This window comes from Hypanus sabinus, chromosome 27 (genome assembly GCF_030144855.1).
Source record: "Hypanus sabinus isolate sHypSab1 chromosome 27, sHypSab1.hap1, whole genome shotgun sequence".
NCBI lineage: Eukaryota > Metazoa > Chordata > Chondrichthyes > Myliobatiformes > Dasyatidae > Hypanus > Hypanus sabinus.
The window spans coordinates 33834588-33854133 of NC_082732.1; the positions used below are offsets into that span (position 1 = coordinate 33834588).

At 44.7% G+C, this 19546-nt stretch overlaps 1 protein-coding gene across 14 annotated transcripts in view; it reads right to left on the bottom strand.

Annotated features, from left to right (window-relative positions):
- The window catches only part of prdm16 (PR domain containing 16), a 742940-nt gene that overhangs the window by 93139 nt on the left and 630255 nt on the right, over positions 1-19546 (bottom strand). For 13 of the 14 annotated variants that reach the window (XM_059952207.1, XM_059952208.1, XM_059952202.1 and 10 more), the window contains one exon: positions 1296-1398. In XM_059952207.1, the coding sequence (XP_059808190.1) occupies positions 1296-1398 (103 nt within the window). The remainder of the gene's footprint in view (positions 1-1295; positions 1399-19546) is intronic. The other variant, XM_059952204.1, reaches the window with a different exon arrangement.

Genomic DNA, 19546 nt, shown 5'->3' on the forward strand with positions numbered 1-19546 from the left:
CCTCACTTGCTGCCTGTTCACAGGCTCCATTTCTCTACTCTTTTCTCTTCTACTGTCAGATCTTTTACTGAAGCTTTTTCTTTGAAGTCCTCATGTTCTCCCTTCCTGAGCTGACTGCTGACCGTGTCAATGTTCAATGGCATGGTATGAGCCTTGACAGTGTGTGACTGGCGCTACAGCTAGGGTCAAGATCAAGACCTCCCCTCATAATGACCACCTTTCAGGGCGTCCACGTTGGACTGAAGTTCTCTCTGATCCCCCCACTCCTCCTCTTCCACAGTCCACATCTCGCCTCCCCCATCTGACGTCGACAGGATCAGCATAGACCAAAGGGATTCATGGGGTCGATTCCTGCCAGTGTCTATAAAGAGATTTTATGTTCTCCCTCCCACCACATGGGTTTCCCTTGGGTGCTCTAGTTGCCTCCTTCATCATGTACAGCGCAGGTTAGAGTTAATAAGCCCTGGGCATGCTACGTTGGCACTGGAAACGTGGCCACACTTGTGGGCTGCCTTCAGCACAAACCTCGCTGCTTCGAGCGACGCAAACAACGCAGTTCACTGTATGTGTTGATGTACATGGGACAAATAAAGCTAATCTTATAAAAGATCCGTACACAGCAATACAAATGAATACGGGAAGGAGTGGGGGGCGGACTCCTCAAAGTAAAATTTGGCTCAACTGGACAATCAAAAGGGCTTTCAGGAAATGAGACCCAAAATAGGAAGGAAATGAAGAGCCGCATGCCCCTATGCCGTAATACAAAAATTACTTCCTTGGCTGAATGAGGCAGGGAAAATCTCGTGGTGCTGGGGGTCTCCCTTCACACTTGAACTGTGCTGAGATCACATCATCAGATGACAATCAGGATGTGGGAGAGGAGAAAGTTGGAAGGAGCAACATAGAAGCGAGAAGTAAACTGGAGTGAAACCCCTCACAGTGAGGTGACCACCGTCCAGCTGTCAGCCTCACCAGGGTGGCATTGGATTTGCCGGCAGTCCGCCAAGGCGGGTCGGGAAATGGGGAAACGGATGGGTGAAGGGAAAGGAAAGCGTCTCTGCAAGTTCTCAGAGGGTGGCCAGACAATCGGTTTGGGGCCCTGGGACTGAGAAACCACAGGGTGGGCTGCAATTCAGAGGGGGACGTGGATGTTTGATATCACCTGAAGAGTCACTGCACCACCTCATCACAGAGAATTTAGGAGGTGCCTTAAAGTTTCACCGTGGTCAGATGACAGTAAGTAAAGACAGATTCATACTGAGTAAGACCCCTATGACACTTTGAGTCAGTCTTACCATCTAGGTTTGGTGGCATTGTCCCATCAGGATAGACGCCGTCCTTCATAAAAACAAGAAGTTCATCACCCGATTTAATCTCTTTAATTACTTTATAGTAAATCTAGAAACAAGATTAAAAATCAAGTTAATCTAAGATGCTGAATATATGAAGAACCTGTCAAAATGCACAGCATATAGAGTAAATAGTGATTTAGCTCTTAACTGAATAAAGAGGGATCCCACTGATAAGTGGTGAATAACTTCACTAATCCATCCCTGCTGGGACCCAGAACTGTAACTTCTGCTTATGAGGCTGGAAAGTGAATCTTAGCACTGAATATCATTCGGAGTCAGTTGTCCACAATTGAGCTAGAACCCATGTTGCAGACTCTTACGGTTCTACTGCAATCTTCACTTGCAGAGAGACTGAAGGAAGACTGCAGTTCAAAATAAAGACTATTCTCCATGGCTTACGCAAGAGGGTTTGGGACAATGTTTATTCCAAACGTTTAAGAGCAAGTATTGAGTTGTTATCCAGAAAATGTTCATCAGCTCTCAGCTGGATGCTTGACTTCTAGTTGTCATTTTGTAACAAGTGGGTTCTCCATCTGCCGCTGGTGACTAAGGTATTTAATTTATGGGCCAGTTAGCGTAGCGGTTAGCGCAAACACATTACAACGCCCCAGCGATCACCAATCAGGACTCGATTCCCACTGCGGTCTGTAAAGAGCTTTGACTTTCTCCAGTGGGTTTCTTCCAGGCGCTCCACTTTCTTCACACACTCCAATGACATTAGAGTTATTGAGTTATGTTGGTGCCTGAAGGGACACTTGCAGGCTGCCCAGCACAATCCTCGCTGATTTGATTTGACACAAGTGTCGCCATTCATTGTATGTGCTGATGCACACGTGGCAGGTAAAACTAGTCTTTAAGTTAAGTCAAAGAGTCCTTTGTCACAATCACCACGCTAAAAGAATCCAAACGGCAGTACTAACACGGACTTCCAAGTGGACCACAACTTTGCCATAGGGTTTGGGGGCTTGCACGTCTCAATGACCCAGAGAGCTACGTTAGCCGGAGTCAGAGCTTGGTGCTGTGGGTCTTGGCAGGGTCACCCATGCCAAACAGGTCAAAGGGTAGAGGGCAGACTAAGAGTGGTTCACCGGCCCCCCAGGTTCGGGGGTTCAGCTCAGGGCTAACAACCCTGGCATGTCAAAAAAAAAATACGGTTGTTACGGAGACAGCAATGAAGAATCTTTCTATACGGACGGAGATGGAAGACCTTCATTGCTGCCCTGAACACCGGTAAGTCAGTCAGTAACACAAACCCCCAAAAGGACTAACACGACAAACACAGATATTAAAGCCTCTCTTCAATCATTAACTGCTTCTTGCACTTTGGCTAAATGCAGCACGGTTGTCCAGAAGACACAAAAATGCTTCATAACGCCACATTTCAAGCCACCGAGGAATAAGTTTCTAATTGATAGACCAATCAAAAAAAGAAAAATATCCTGGTGACGAGTAAGTGGACCGTTACCGTATATCGATCTGTCTGCAAGTTTAAAGGCAAAATGTCCCACTGTGGAGGTTTCATTGCGAGCACAGACATGCTTCTGAAGAACCAAACCCAATCTTCAAAATAATTACTTGAATGAAAATTATTACCATCACAGAAATGCTTTTGAAAAAGTCTATTGCAACACAATAGTGCAAAATGAATTCAACAGATACAGAAATTTGATAGGAGTTGAACTGAAATTTGTTGACCGCCCCCCCCCCCCCCCACCCCCCAACCAAACACCCTGCGACCCTGCAGACCTCCCTCTGCTTTGCCGTAAGGTCAGAACCACGGTTTGAAGGTTATAGTCTAGAGGCAAAAAAATGGTCAGGAAAAGAAAAGAAAAAGCAACTCAAGTCAAAACAATTACATCAGCTGCTAAGTGTTAACAGAGCTTATTTTTGCCCTTGGGATTCGCGTTGAGCATTTGTTGGGGGAAATAAATAGAAAGCGCTTTAGTATAGTCTGAACAACACAAGAACATTGAACAATGCACACAACACGAAACGACAGTCCCCTGCCCACAACCCTTCCACCCACAAATTCGGCAAAGCTAAATTCAGGCAGGAGTGTAAACCAGGCTTGACCAGCCCAAGTTTCGTCCTCCAGATTAATTAGGAAAATTGGGGATACTGGAAATTAAAGGTTCTTTTTTCTTAATTTACGCTCTTGCTGAAGACTATTTCCATTTTCTTCTCCACAGACAATGGCCACTGAGACACATATCCACCAAATGCAAACTTCAAGCACACTTATACAAACACGCAGACATTGAAAACAATCAGAAGTGAGCACGACATACAAGTTGCAGCTGCAGTTGGCATTACGGAGAAGAGCTCCTGCCAAAGATTCAGCGTCTGGGGGAGACTGGGGCAGCCAAATCTCTTGCAATCTCAACAGAGTTCAGATTGTCAACAAACATCTCTTGGATCACAAAATAGAAACAAAGTCCGACTTGGAAATAACCCTGGGGACGTGGAGAAGGCAGAACAGGTAAGATGCAAACCAGTGATTCAAGGTTTGCATGCTAAAAGAATATATCTTTAATAAAAACAGAGAATTAAAAAAAACTCAACAAATTAGGCAGCATCTGTGGAAAGAAAAAAAGTTACTCTTTCTGGTCGAAACCCATTAGGTGAAAGCCCACATATGCCGGTGATATCAAACCTGATTCTGATTCTTAGAAAGAAAGAAAGATGAAAAGAAAGATAGAGGGATAAAAAGAGATAGAAATAGAGTAAGGTAGAGAGAGTGAATGAGAGGGACAAAGAAAGATAGAGAGAGAGAAAGAGAGAGATAGAAAGAACAAAGGAAAGAAAATCTAGAAAGAAAACAAAGAAAGAACAAAGGAAAGAAAAAGTAGCAGAGAAAGTGGGAAGGGCAGTGAGCTGATCAAAGGGAATCTGCATAATAATGTAAAAAGAGGTAGCCAGTAAAGACAGTTAAGCACCTTTATCAGTGTAAGGTGTTGTTGTTATTATGCCCACATGATGTAGAGTTCAGCATATTGGAATTCAAAGGACATTTATTATCAAAGTAGGCATACAGTATACAACCCTGAGGTTCGTCTTCCCATAGACAGCCACGAAACAAAGAAAACCAAGAAAGAAGAAACTAAGGAACCCATTAAAATAAAAAAGATCAATCATTCCTCCCCCATGGAAAAAAAAACAAATCACACGAACGACAAGAAAGAACGGCGTGAAAACACAGAATATAAAATGCAAGAATGAAGAGTCCATATTCATTTCAGCTCAGTGTTCATTATCTGATGTGAAATGCAAGAACAAGATCTTTATTCTATTTTTCCATTGGTTCTGGGTAGATCTGCTCTTATACCTCTGATTTTGTCAGCTCGGGGTCCTTATTTCATTGTGGAGAGGAGTCACATGAAGGCCTTGTGGGGGACCAGCAGGAACCTGAACTTCTGATTAATTTTCAAAGGAAATGCTACCCCAGTTGATATCAGGATTGTGGCATAGAAACAATACCAGGAGAGAAATCAGTGTTGGGCACGCAATCTGGAATTCCCACCCCAGCATGAAAGGATTGCGGAAATTGGGACCAGTGGAGTAATACCTCAGCTACTCAATCGGTGCCTCTAGCCCATAGTGCAGCATTCAATGCTGCCACAACATTGCTTCTTTGCCTCTAGGCATCCTGTTGGCAAGACAACAAAATATTTAGTGAGAGGTAAGGAGGATTTGATCCACAATAGATTTGTGCTTATGGAACTGGGCTATTAACTCAGTTTTCACCCCAATTCTGATCAGTTTTTTCACAGACATGATATACAATGACAGTGCAGGAAATTGAATCATTGTAATCACCCAAAAGGGAAGTGGATCAGTGACCTGTTCCTGTTCTGCTCACAGCAGAAACCCTCAGCTGCTCAGTGACTTCCACACTGCTCATTTAACTTTGTTGGGCAACAAGTTCAGGCCGCTTTCGTCCTTCCTAAATTCCAAGATACAAGGAGAAGGATCAAAGTCTTTGGAACTGGTTAATTCAGTTTCCCATACACATGTGTAACCAGAACCCTCCTTTCAAACCTGGAATTGGATTGAAGTGTTTATGCTTTGGTTGTAATTATTTATTATGGCCACCAGGAGGCCCCCTTGTCTAGCAATGTAGGCATTGCCCTTTGTGTCCCAAAACTTGCTCAGTTCTTCAGTTAATTTCAAAGACTCTCAAGAAAAGGGAAAACAAAGAGTGGTTCAAAACTAGCTTTTCACAGTGCAAACTTATAGTAACAAATTATTCCCCTCAGCAGATATTCTGTATTTTAGAATGCCAAAAAAATCCATCACAGTGATACATATAAAACAATGAATTTGGCAGATTTACTGCAAAGCATTGTCAAGCAAAATAAAACTTGTAAAAATGTCTTGTGTCCTCGCAAAAAACCTCACAAATCACCTCACAAATCATTGGCCTGATAGTGTTAGGACACTGCAAAAGGACCCTGAGCTGTACTAAAAGAGTTGGGTTTTCTTGCTCTGTGTTACAATGTAAAGACAAGGATTCTCCAGTATTACGATGACAGGATGAACATCTTTGGCTCTCCTGTTTGACAGTTCACCTGCATTTCCACAGTTTGAAACTGGTCCCCAATTTAGTTGCTTCTCTTATGCCTTCCAAATTTTCAGTGACACTATGCAATTGGAGAATGACCCCATGGGATGTTACCTCAATTACTAGACTCCCACTTCCTTCATGTTACACCCACAAATGAATCTTGATCTCTCTCTCTCTCCCTCTCTCTCTCTCCTGCAGTCTCTTCCTTTACTAAAGGTCCAGCCTGAAATCTTCAAGTACACCATAAAACTACCCTGAAATAAGGGCCTCATTGAGATAAGAGTGCTCTTTCTTTTCTCAGAGATGCCCCATTTTAGGATGCATTGTATGCACGTGGAGAAGTTACATTAATCAGTTCCTTCCATTTCTAACGATTTACAGAAAGTCTAAAATCACAGTACACTGTTGTTATGCTAATTAATGCCTAAGGCCCCAAGGTGGAACGAAAAGAGAACTAGTTGTGTTTTATTATTGTGGGACATTCAGGACACAGCATCCATCAAAAACAAAAGCCACAAAGCAAAACAAAACTTTAGCTAAAAAGTTAAGGTGCTCCTAAAACCAGTAACTCTTTATATACTGAACTGCCATATCAAAGATAAATTCTTTTCTCTTAGTTTTTGTAATGAAGTTTGTAATTCGTAAAAGAAAATGAAATTAAAACACAAGGATTATTTTTTAAAAATGACACACGGGTAATGTAAGATTCTTCCTCAAATAGTATTCAGAATAAAATTAGAAATTGCTGACCTGTGTTTGTACTTAAAGTTGTGGAACTCTGCTACTGTGGGCCTCAAGTGCTGGACTTGTTTGAATAGTCTCCAGATAGATAACTTTGAAACTACTGTAAGGCACAGACAACTCCAGTAAGCACAGAGCTGTACTTAGCCCTGTGTTCAGCAACAGAGGCAGAGCCTTCTGCCCTCTTGACCAGCTCTTCATCCCTTTCTCTCCCTGCGCCGGTGAAATTTTATCTGTCTCTCCCCTCTCTCGGAGATCTGCTGAGTGGTTTGAAAGCGCATTCTGTCACTCCCACTAATCACATCAGCCGGGCTTGACCTCTGAACCTTCCTCACATTGCGTCTCTATTACAAGAGATTTCGACACCATGACCATTCATAAGGGCTGCAAGCTAAAATGGGCATATCAGTCCTGGCACGGTAAAATTCCTGGGCTTTTTACGAGTCAGGCTTGCCACAAAATAAAACAAGATTTTAAACCAAAAGTTGTGGACCATTTTGTCTATTAAATTCAGTTTAAAACTATAACCAATTCCACAATCAAAACAAAACCATAATAATAAACAATTTTAGTAAATTATTCCTTGAGTGGCTTGTAATGTACAAGCAAATAAAATAAACAGTAGAAACAATCAGTGAGGGATAGGCATGTGATGTAATGAATCTGAACATAGCTGAAGTTCTTGTTTTCAAACATCTTAACAGTTTGATCACATGAACAACATGGGTCAAATTGTCATGTATTGAAACTATAATCTCACTGGTGCATGCAAAGCCTCCTGTTTTGAACTGATGATATAAAGATGCACAGCGGTTCCACATTTCAACGGAAAGAAGATACTCTATATTGCAGAAGATGGGGCAGGAATGCGGGCAGTGCAGTCTCCACTGTGGATTTGAGTCTATCGCAAATATTTTGGGCCATTTACCTGGTGGATTCTTTTACATGTGAGGGCAAGGGCATCCTGATACCACGAGGGAGAGCAGACTGCTGGCCCTCAAACCCACGGTGGCATAGTGGTTAGCACAACGCTTTACAGTGCAGGCGACCTGGGTTCAACTCCCGCCACTGGGAATACCGTGAGGCTTTCCTCTGGCTTCTTCCCACAGTCCAAATTCGTACCAATTGGTTGGCTAATTAGGCCACTGTAAATTGTCCCGTGATTAGGCTAGGATTAGATCAGGAGGTTGCTGAGTGGCGTGGTCCTCTGTGCGGTCTCTCAATAAATAAATAAATAAATAATTGAAAAAAAACCCCTGGTGCAGATGAGAGAGAGAGATCACTGAAACATTGCATCTTGCCAGCACGTCAGATACCAAGGCACTCACCCTCACTGCTCTGCCAGGGCACAGTAACCACCAGCACCAGCAGAGGAGGCAATCAACAACTTTATGCTTGCCTACAAAGCCACAAGTCTCACTTTCTCTCTTGCCCCCTTGCTCATTTCTCCCCCACTTCTTCCTGTTTTCACTCTCTGTCTTTAAGGTCAGCAGTCGCTCTCTAATTCCTTCGGGAAAACGGGCGCATCATCTATCCGAAACTAAGCCATTTAAAAGTCAGGCAAGCAGCAGCCATTAACGAGTCAGTGCTTGAGTGAGGTACTGGCAAGAATCATCACACAAACAGTGGAAAACAGAAATAAAAGTGAAAGGTTGTAAATACATTTCCTTCGTCAAATATAAGTTTCCCCAGATGGAAAGAGAAGGACAAATCAACTTTTTGGCCAGAACTCCTTACTAGAACACACACAAAGTGTTGACACAAGAATAATTAAGCTGTCTTTTTCAAGTTGGTTACCATCAGTAAATAAGATTTAGTGCACAGGCTGAGGTTGGGGTGAGAGGGTTTGTTGGGACCGGTCAAGGTTTGACAATATACTGGTTAAGTTACTGGACTACCAGCCACAGTTCTGGACCAATGAACTGCAGATGTGAGATTAAATGCCAAGAGTTTAAGTTCCAAAAATTCATGAAATCTGGAATCACACGCAGTAAACAGCTAGATTATCATAAAAACTCATCCAATCCACCTGCTACCCTTTGGCAATCTGGCCTATAAATGACTCTAGACCCCTCACTGTTGATGCTCTTCAGTACAGGAGCAAACAGAAGCCGAGCATTTATCACAATGGCCGTAACAGCTTGGCGGGGGGGGGGGGGGGGGGGAACGACGACAACAGAGTTCAGAGTTCAATCCTGGCATCCTCTATAAGGAGTCTGTACATCCACCCTATGGAATGTGTGCATTTTCTACAGGTTAACTGTACTGGTTAGAAGGTTATTTGGTCATTGTAAAATGTCCTGTGATTAGTTTCGGCTTAAAAATGGGTTATTGGGGATTACGGGGTGGCATGGCTTGAATGGCAGAAGGGCCTATTCCGCACAGTATCTCCAAAAAAAATGCTTCAAAAATGATAAAAATGGGGACTTTTGGTAATGCCCATATCCAATCAACAAATACATTTTTGCCAACTTTAAAATGTTCTAGCCCCTTGCTCTACAAGGACATTTAATAGCTGAAACTTTTAAAATGTCCTTGTAGAACAAAAGACATTTAATATCTTCATTAATGTGAAAATATACACCTGAGAGAACATCCAAATGAAATGTTTATATGGACAATTTCAACATGAAAAGCCTGACGAAGATATGGTCAATGGAAAGTCAGTCAATGGGTATACATGTGCACCATATTCTTAAACAGATGCTGACTGGTCTTTTGTGCATTTCCAAGCCTTTTCTTTTTAACAGAAATTGAATTAACCCTGTACTGGGCCATATTTACAAATACGTCACTATGAATAGATCTTCAAATCTTGACAATCCTCTGTTTCTGCGGGCTAAGCTGAGGGATATTATTTTGTGTACACGAGCAGCTAGAGAACAGTGTCATTCACAAAACAGATAAATTGAGTAGAGCACAGATTACACTAGATTGGTTGCAGCAATTTTAAATCAACCATGTCTGCTGGGTACTTGTGGTTTTGGAGAGAGTGAGTGGACAGATTGTTTGGGGCAGTGAGAGAGCATTGCTTTTTCAAATTCAAATGGAGAGACAAATCAAAGCTCAAAGTTGAAAGTACATTTTATTATCAAAATACATGTACGTCTCGATATCCAACCCTGAGACTCATTTTCCTGTGGGCATACTCTGTAAATCTATAGAAGAGTAGCTGTAACAGGATCAATAAAAGATCAGCCAGAGTGCAGAAGACAACAAACTGTGCAAATGCAAATATAACTAAATGATGACAACATGAGGTAATGAGATGAAGAGCTCTTAAAATGAGATTATTGGCTGTGAGATGGGGCATGTGAGGTTGTGTGAGATTATCCCCTTTTATCCGAGAGCCTGATGGTTGAGGGGTAGAAACCTTTTGAAACTGGTGGTGAGAGTCCTAGGACTCTTGTACCTTCTACCTGATGCATAGCCTGGAGTGTAGGAGAACGAGGGGAGACTTGACAGAGGTATATAAATTATGACAGGTATAGATAGAGTGAATGCAAGCAGGCTTTTTCCACTGAGGCTAGGGGAGAAAAAAACCCAGAGGGCATGGGTTAAGGGTGAAGGGGGAAAAGAAAGGGAACTTTGTGGGGGCTTCTTCACACAGAGAGTGTGGAATGAGCTGCCAGATGAAGTGGTAAATGCGGGCTCACTCTTAACATTTAAGAAAAACTTGGACAGGTACATGGATGAGAGGTGTATGGAGGAATATGGGCCAGGTGCAGGTCAGTGGGACTAGACCGAAAAATGGTTTAGCACAGCCAAGAAGGGACAAAAGGCCGGTTTCTGTGCTTAATGTTTTATGGTTCTATGGATCTCTGATGATGAACAACATCTTAAAGAAAGGGACACCTGAGAAAATACTTATGACTTCTTACTGCTTGTTACATGAATTTTATTAGTTGTGCCAGCAATATAATAATGACCAGAACGTCAGTGTTAGAAATGTTCTCCAGATAAACAGGATAACTCTCTTGATCCCCTCTGAAGTTGTGAACCGGGGTATTTCATACAGCAGAGGGAGCAGCCAAGTGGTAGAGTATGTGTCAGCACTGCACTTCCTCAATATTGCACTGGTGGTTTCAACAAGGTCTTTCCAGCAGGGTTGAAATATGGAGCATTCTGGCTCTGAAACTAGAATCCTAACATGCGATCCACATTTAAGTCACCACCACCAACATATTCGCTATTTAAATTGGCCTAGAGACTCTAGTGCTCTCCAATTTGACTGGTACACGATAATTACTTACAAAGAGCAGGCGTGACCTGATCTAGTCTGAGACTAATGACATGCCGTACTTGATATCTGACCTGAATCTAATACATATAGGCAGGTCTAGATGGGAGGCCAAGCTCTATATTAGGTGTTGTTAGGGTTGGAGTGAGGTGCAGTCCTGTGCAAAAGTCTTGGGTGCATGTATATAGCTAGGGTGCCTAAGACTTTTGCACAGTACTGTAGTAATTTTATAGAAGCATAGAACATTACAGCACAGTACAGATCCTTCAGCCCTCCATGTTGTCCCAACCCATGTACTCCTTAAAAAAAAGTACTAAACCCACACTACCCCATAACCCTCTATTTTTCTTTCATTCATGTGCCTGTCCAAGAGGCTCTTAAATACCCCTAATGTTGTAGGCTCCACCACCATCCCTGGCAAGTCATTCCAGGCACTCACAACCCTCTGTGTAAAAAACTTACCCCTGATGTCTCCCCTAAACTTCCCTCCCTTAATTTTGTACCTATGCCCTCTGGTGTTTGCTATTGGTGCCCTGGGAAACAGGTACTGACTATCCACCCTATCTATGCCTCTCATAATCTTGTAGGCCTCTATCAAGTCCCCTCTCGTTATGCATTGCACTGTGCTGCTGCCGCAAAAAAAAAATTTCATGACGTACTGTACGTGCATGATGGTAGATCTGATTCGGATTTGGGTCTCTATTGTGGACTGAGACTGGGAAGGGGACAGGGTGAGGGGAATCATGGCTTGGAAAAGGGGAAGGGAGTGGAAGGCACAATCAGACATTCTATAATGATCAGTAAACCAATGTTTCATTTACTGTCAGAGAATGTACATAATACATAATCTGAAATCCATACTCTTCGCAGACATCCCTGAAACAGAAGAAAAGCCCAATGGACAAAAACTATTGTTCGCCCGACAATCCAACGTGCCACAGGTGCGCTCTCTCAGTAGCCAGGGACAGAGCGGTGTCAACCTTTCCCAGCACAAGGGAGACAGACAGATCGCTGTTTTGATGTTACGATTGTTTGGAATCCAGTGAATTTGCCTGGCGTCTCAGGGCTGGGTGTGTCTGCACCCGCACCACCCCCTGCCCCTGGCATTCCTTCTCTGCCACCTGTCCCACACCCCTGCTGCAGTGCTCCACCCTCACCATTCCCAGCAGCCTTTGCTCCCGCCACATTGACAAATACAGTACTGTGCAAAAGTCTAACTACGTATATATATGTATGCCTCAGACTTTTACACAGTATTGTACATCTGTTGTTCTCTCCTCCCACTCCCTCTCAACAACTTAAAAACATGCTTATTTTCTCACTGTCCCCAGTCGGTGATCAACTAAAATTCCACTTAACTCCAACCCTCCCTCTACACATCTTGTCTGAACTGTTATTTTCCAGTATTTTGATTTCTTCTTTAGATTTCCCACATCTTCAGTTTTTCGGCGCTTCCATTGAAGTCCCAGTTTCAAACTAACTCTAATTATCTTTGGCAAACATGAGGAAATCTGCAGATGCTGGAAATTCAAACAACACACACACAAAATGCTGATGGAACACAGCAGGCCCGACAAAGACAAAGGGTCTCGGCCCGAAACGTCGACAGCGCTTCTCCCTCTAATTTTCTATGCACAGCTTCAAAGATTGCAAAGGTAAAATCTCCTCCACCTCCCTCTTCCCTCCTTTTCCATTCTCCATTCTGCTTCCTCTCTCACCCCTTCTCTTCTCCTCACTTGCCCATCACCTCCCTCTGGTGACCCTCCTATTTCCCTTTCTTCCATGGTCCTCTGTCCTCGTCTAACAGATCCTATTTTCTTCAGCCCTTTACCTCTCACATTCTCATTTCATTGGGACAACAGGGTGGTGTAGCAGTTACAGCGCCAACGGCCTGGGGTTCAATTCCTGCTGCTGCCCGTGATGAGTCTGTATATCACCTCTGTTGCTGCGAGGGTTTCTTCCGGGTCCTCCGGTTTCATCCCGCGCTCCAAACTTCTCAGATTCATAGGCGAATTGGTCACATGGCTATAATTGGGCAGCAGGGGCTATTGGGCTGGATGGGCTGTTACCATGCTGTATCTCCAAAATCAAAAGAACTCCCACCTCCCCCCTCACTTTCTTTCACCTATCACCTGCCAACTAGTACTCCTCCCTCCCCCCCCCCTTACCTTTTTCTGGCTTTTCCCCCCTCCTGGCCCAAAATAGTGACCCCCACCATGCATGCTGACTGACTTGCTGAGTTCATCCAGCACTTTGTGTGCTTCTCGAATATAATATCAGTCTTTGCTAGTGATTCACGGCACCCATTAATGGCGACAGGCTTTGGCGTCAAGGTCACTGTCACTGCTTTAATGAAGGTGAGGTCCTCTTCTTGAAAGTGAGCTGTGGCCCTGGTAACAGAAGTCTGTCTGTGCTGTTGCAGGAAACAGGATCCATTAGCAGTGACCCCGACTACCCAGGACATGCTCTCTCATCACCACTGCCGTCAGGAAGAAAGCACACACAAAGTACACTGCAGACGCTGTGGTCAAACCAGCACGTACAGACAAGCTGGATGAACTCAGCAGGTCGGGCAGCATCCGTTGAAACGAGCAGTCAATGTTTCAGGCCGAGACCCTTCGTCAGGACTGAAGAGGGAGGGGGCAGGGGCCCTATAAAGAAGGTGGGGGGAGGGTGGAAGGTGCCAGGTGAAAGACCAATCAGAGGAAAGATCAAGGGGTGGGGGGAGGGGAAGCAGGGAGGGGATAGGCAGGAGAAGTGAAGAAGGAATCTAAGGGGAAAGCACTATGGGTAGTAGAAGAAGGCGGAATCACGAGAGAGGTGATAGGCAGCTGGAAGAGAAGGCAGAGTGAGAGTGGGATGGGGGAAGGGAGAGGGAGGGAATTACCGGAAGCTGGAGAATTTGATGTTCATACCAAGGGGCTGGAGACTACCCAGACGGTATATGACTGCCTATCCCCTCCCTGCTTCCCCTCCCCCACCCCTTGATCTTTCCTCTGATTGGTTTTTCACTTGGCACCTTCCACCCTCCCCCCACCTTCTTTATAGGGCCCCTGCCCCCTCCCTCTTCAGTCCTGATGAAGGGTCTCGGCCCGAAACGTTGACTGCTCGTTTCAACGGATGCCGCCTGACCTGCTGAGTTCATCTGGTGTGTTGAGGAAGAAAGCGCAGGAGCCTCAAACTCGCACCAACAGGTTCAGGAACAGCTACTACCCCTCATCCACCAGGCTCTTGAGTCAGTGGGGATAACGTCACTCAACTTCACTTCCCCCCGTCATTGAAATGTTCCCACCACTTATGGACTGACTTCCAAACACTCCTCACCTCATGTTCTTGATATTTGTTGCTTACCTATTAATAATTATCATTTCTTTCTTTCTGTACTTACACAGTTTTGCACACTGGTTGGTCACTCTAGTGGGTGCGGTCTTTCATTGCTTCTGCTATTCTATGGATTTATTGAGTATGCCCGCAAGAAAATGAGTCTCGGGGTTGTATAAGTACTTTGATAATAAATTTACTTTGAACTTTATTGAACTATAGCATTAGTGAGGGTATAATTTCAAATTAGAATGGACATAAGCTTTCAGGAGTGGCATTAATGTAGGCATTCTTATTATCCTCACACAGGTAATGATTCTGGTGTGAACACATCGCTGCCTGCTTGTCACAATAGCGATGGTCTCCTAGTCCAGATATTCCCACCCTGCCATTCAGTGTGGTCTGCTCCTTCTAGGGTCAACCCATTTCCACAGAAAACTACTGGTCCCGTTTCCCTCCCTTCCCCCCCCCCACCCCAACCCAATCCCCACCAACCCCCTTTTGTTGTGGGACTTATTCTCCTGGCACCACCTAAGCCCCACCTTCTCACTCATGGGACCAGCTTCACTGGAATCAAAGATTCCTTATCCACTTCAGCGACTAAACAAGTGGTATCTGGTCACTTGCAGTTCAAACGTACCTAGTGTCAGCACCAATTTATCGGTATTCTCCCAAACGTTTACTCAGCTGTTTTATTTATTTTTTCTCTTTATACCCAGCTTGCCACATGTGAATGGAGCCGCTTTGGTTTTGTTTAAGTGTGGTTTTGCTTACATTATTATTAATCATGCCCTTCCTGATCTCACCCACAGGACTTCATTGCTAAATAGCTGTTTACAATGGAGTCACACCACCCAGTGCAGGGATGTTAAGTAAACACAGAGAGAAGAGAAACGCGCAGACCAACAAAAGCGATCCTGTCTTTTATGTGACAGTTCATAATTTCTGAAGGAAGAGCTTGTGGATTCATATATTACCTTCCACACAGACATTCTGAAGCACTTTGAATTTCACAAGTTACTTTTGAACTGCATTCATTACTCTGTTGTAGAGGTGCCTGGCAGACAACTTTTGTTGAGCATGTTCCCATAAGTAACACACAGAATAAATAATTAGTTAAGCAAACTCATTGTTCTCTTACCCAGCACTGCTCGTTTCTTCCTCCTACCCAAGACCCACAAACCTGACTGTCCGGGTAGGGCCTGCTTCTGGCCTGAGGACTTTGTGTCTACATACCTTGACTTGATTCTATCCCCCTTGGTTCTTCCCCTTCCCACCTGCATCTACAACACTTCACATGCTTTCAATCTTCTCAACCACTTCCAACTCCCTGGTCCTGAATGCCTCATTTCACGGTGGATGCCCAGAACCCATACACTTCTCTCAACCATCCAGAAGGCCTTAGAGCTCTCTGCTTCTCTCCCAACAAAAGATCCAACCAGATCCCCGCCCCCCAACCACCCTCATCAATCTGTCAGAACTGGTCCTCACCCTCAACAATTTCTCCAGACTCAAGAGGTACCCGTGGTGAACTACATATACCTGTCTGGACACGCGCCGCCCCGCACCCCCCACCCCCCTGCTGACTGCTCCCGTGGTTCCTCCCACAGACCCCTGTCTGGACAAGGCGATTGGAGGCACTGCTCCTCCCTCAGTCTCCAGGATGTTGTGTGGTGGTCACTTGCTGCTGACAGTGCTTTCTTCCAGCTAATAAAAGCCTATCTCTTGCCTCACGTCTCCGAGAGATCTTGATGGTGCATCAGTACCCATGGACAACTGCATGGGAACCAGCTGTGCCAGGCTTTGCACTGGCACAGTAGAACAGTCCATGTTCCTGGTAATACTCTGCAACTCTTCCTGCACCACAATGACAACTGCATTGATGCTGCTTTGTGCAACCATGCTGAGCTCATCAATTTCATCTACTTTACCTCCAACTTCCACCCTGCTCTGAAATTCACTTGGACACCCCCCTCTCCTTTCTCGATCACTCTGTCTCCATCCCGGGAGCCAAACTGTCAATCCTACCAATTCCCACTGTTACCTCGACTCTACCTCTTCCCGCCTTATCGCCTGTGAAAACGCTATTCCCCTTTTTCAGCTCGTTTGTGTCCACCACATCTGTTCCCAAGATGAGGCTTTCCTTTCCAGCCTTTCAAAGGACAGGGTTTCCCTTCCTCCACCATTGATGCTGCCCTCACCTGCATCCCCTCCATTTCCCAGACATCTGCATTATTCTCACCGCCTTAACAGAGATTGAATTCTTCTTGACCTATCCTACCATCCCATGAGCATCTACATCCAACACATCATTCTCTGCAACTGTCGCCATCTTCGATGGAATCCTGCCAACAAACAAATCCTTACATTCTCCCCATCATAAGATCTTGAGGCCATAAGACATAGGGGCAGAATTTGGCCATTCAGCTTCTCCATCATTCCATCATGGCTGATTCTGGATCCAACTCAACCCCATGCCCTAACCGATTGGGAAACTATCAACCTCTGCCTTAAATATACTCATGGATTTGACCTCCACTGCAATCTGTGGCAGAGCATTCCACAGATTCACTACTCCATGGCTAAAAAATGTCCTCCTTACCTCTGCTCTATAATGTCACCCCTCAATTTTGAGGCTGTGCCCTCTAGTTCTGGATACCCCCCACCATAGGAAACATTCTCTCCTCATCCACCCTACCTGGTCCTTTCAACATTCGGTAGGTTTCAATGAGATCCCCCCCACATTCTTCTAAATTCCAGTGAGTACAGGCCCAAAGCTGCCAAATGCTCCTCATATGTTAACCCCTCTATTCCCAGAATCATTCGCATGAACCTCCTCTGGACACTCTCCAATGACAATACATCCTTTCTGAGATATGGGGCCCAAAACTGTTGGTAATACTCCAAGTGAGGCCTAACTGGTGTCTTATAAAGCCTCTCCTTGCTTTTAGATTCTATTCCCCTTGAAATAAATGCTAACATTGAATTTGCCTTTTTACCACTGACTCAACCTGTAAATTAACCTTCTGGGAGTCTTGCACGAGGACTCCTAAGTCCCTCTGCACCTCTGATGTTTGAACCTTCTCCCCATTTAGATAATAGTTCACAAAATGCATTTTTCCCAAAATGCATTATCATAAATTTCCCAACACTGTATTCCATCTGCCACATTTTTGCCTATTCTTCCAATTTGTCTAAGTTCAGCTGCAATCGCATTGCTTCCTCAGCACTATCTACCCCTCCACCTATCTTCATATCATCCACAAACATTGCCGCACAGCCATCAATTCCATTACCCAATCATTGACAAACATGGTGAAAAGTAGTAGCCCCAATACTGACTCCTGAGGAACACCACTAGTCACTGGCAGCCAACCAAAAAAGGCCCCCTCTATTCCCAATCGCTGCCTCCTGCCTGTCAGCCATTCCTCTATCCTTGCAATAACTTTCCAGTCTCTGCTTTCTTCATGGATTGCTCCCTCTATGATCCTTTGTCTATTCGTTTCCCCCACCCTCCACACTGATCTTCCTCCTTCCACATATCCCTGTAAGCGAGAGAAATGCTACACCTGCCCATTCACCTCCTCTCTCACCTCCATTCAGGGCCCCAAAAACTCCTTACAAGAGAGGCAACGCTTCACCTGCGAATCTGTTGGGGGTCATCTGTTGTATCCAGTGCTCCTGATGCCACCTCCTCTATGTTGGTGAGGCAGAATCTAAATGGGGGGGGGGGGGGGGCTGCTTTATCAGACACCTCCACTATATCTACCAGAAAAGGAACTTCCTGGTAGCCAACCATTTTAATTCCAATTCAAATTCTTGTTCCGACATGTCAGTCCGTGGCCTGCTCTTGTGTTGCAATGAGGCCACACCCAGGGTGGAGGAGCAACACCTTATCTTCATCTAGGGAGCCTCCAACCTGATGGCATGAACAATGATATCCCCTTACGGCAATTTTTTCCCTCCCACTTCTGTTCTGCACTCTGGCCTTTTACCTCTTCTTACTTGCCTATCACTCCCCCCTTTTGCCCCTCCTTTCTCCCATGGTCCACTATCTTCTCCGATCAGACTCCTTCTTCTCCAACCCTTTCCCACCCACCTGGCTTCACCTATCACCTTCCAGCTCTCTCCCTTTTATTCTGGTTTCTTTCTCCTTCCTTTCCAGTCCTAACGAAGGGGCTCGGCCCAAAACATCGACTGTTTATTCACTGCCATAGATGCTGCCTGACCTGCTGAGTTCCTCCAGCAATTTGTGGCTGTTACTCTGGGCTTCCACATCTGCAGAATCTCTTATGTAAATAATGCGATTTGTTCATTTGTTCATACATATTTTAATTGAGGTAGGGGGAGAGTTGCAACTGTCCCCTGAAAACTACCAGGGCATTTAGAACATCAGGAACTCCTTTTGAAAGATGCACGCTTGACAATCCAGTATCCTCTTACTTTTGCATTCAAGTTATATCCAGGGGTGCACACAGGCACTCACATCAGTTATCCTTGCTTCTTCATAACATGCCTGGATTTTTTTTCCAAATCAGGACTGAACAACAGAAGAGAAGTTTTGAAATACAGGAGACTGTAATAATTTTTTTTCAGACTGTATATTTGAGTGCACACATTGACAAAACAGTGTTAAAAAAAGAGGAGGATCTTGAAATTATTGAAGGGAGAAATGCACACACACAAACAGTCCAATTACATTGATGTCACAGTCACCAGTGACTCTACTTCAATAGACAGTAGGTGCAGGAGTAGGCCATTCGGCCCTTCAAACCATCACCGCCATTCACTGTGATCATGGCTGATCATCCGCAATCAGTACCCCGTTCCTGCCTTCTCCCCATATCTCTTGACTCCGCTATCTTTAAGAGCTCTATCTAACTCTTCCTTGAAAGCATCTAGAGAATTGGGCTCCACTGCCTTCTGAGGCAGAGCATTCCACAGATCCACAACTCTCTGGGTGAAAAAGCTTTTCCTCAAATCCCTTCTAAATGGCCTACCCTTTATTTTTAAAATGTGGCCTCTGATTCTGGACTCCCCCAACATCGGGAACATGTTTCCTGCCTCTAGCGTGTCCAATCCTTAATAATCTTCATTGTTTCAATCAGATCCCCTCTCATCCCTCTAAGTTCCAGTGTATACAAGCCCAGTCGCTCTAATCTTTCAACATATGACAGTCCCGTCATCCCAGGAATTAACCTTGTGAACCTACACTGCACTCCCTCAATAGCAAGAATGTCCTTCCTCAAATTTGGAGACCAAAACTGCACACAATACTCCAGGCGGGGTCTCACCAGGGCCCTGTACAGCTGCAGAAGGACAAGGCCA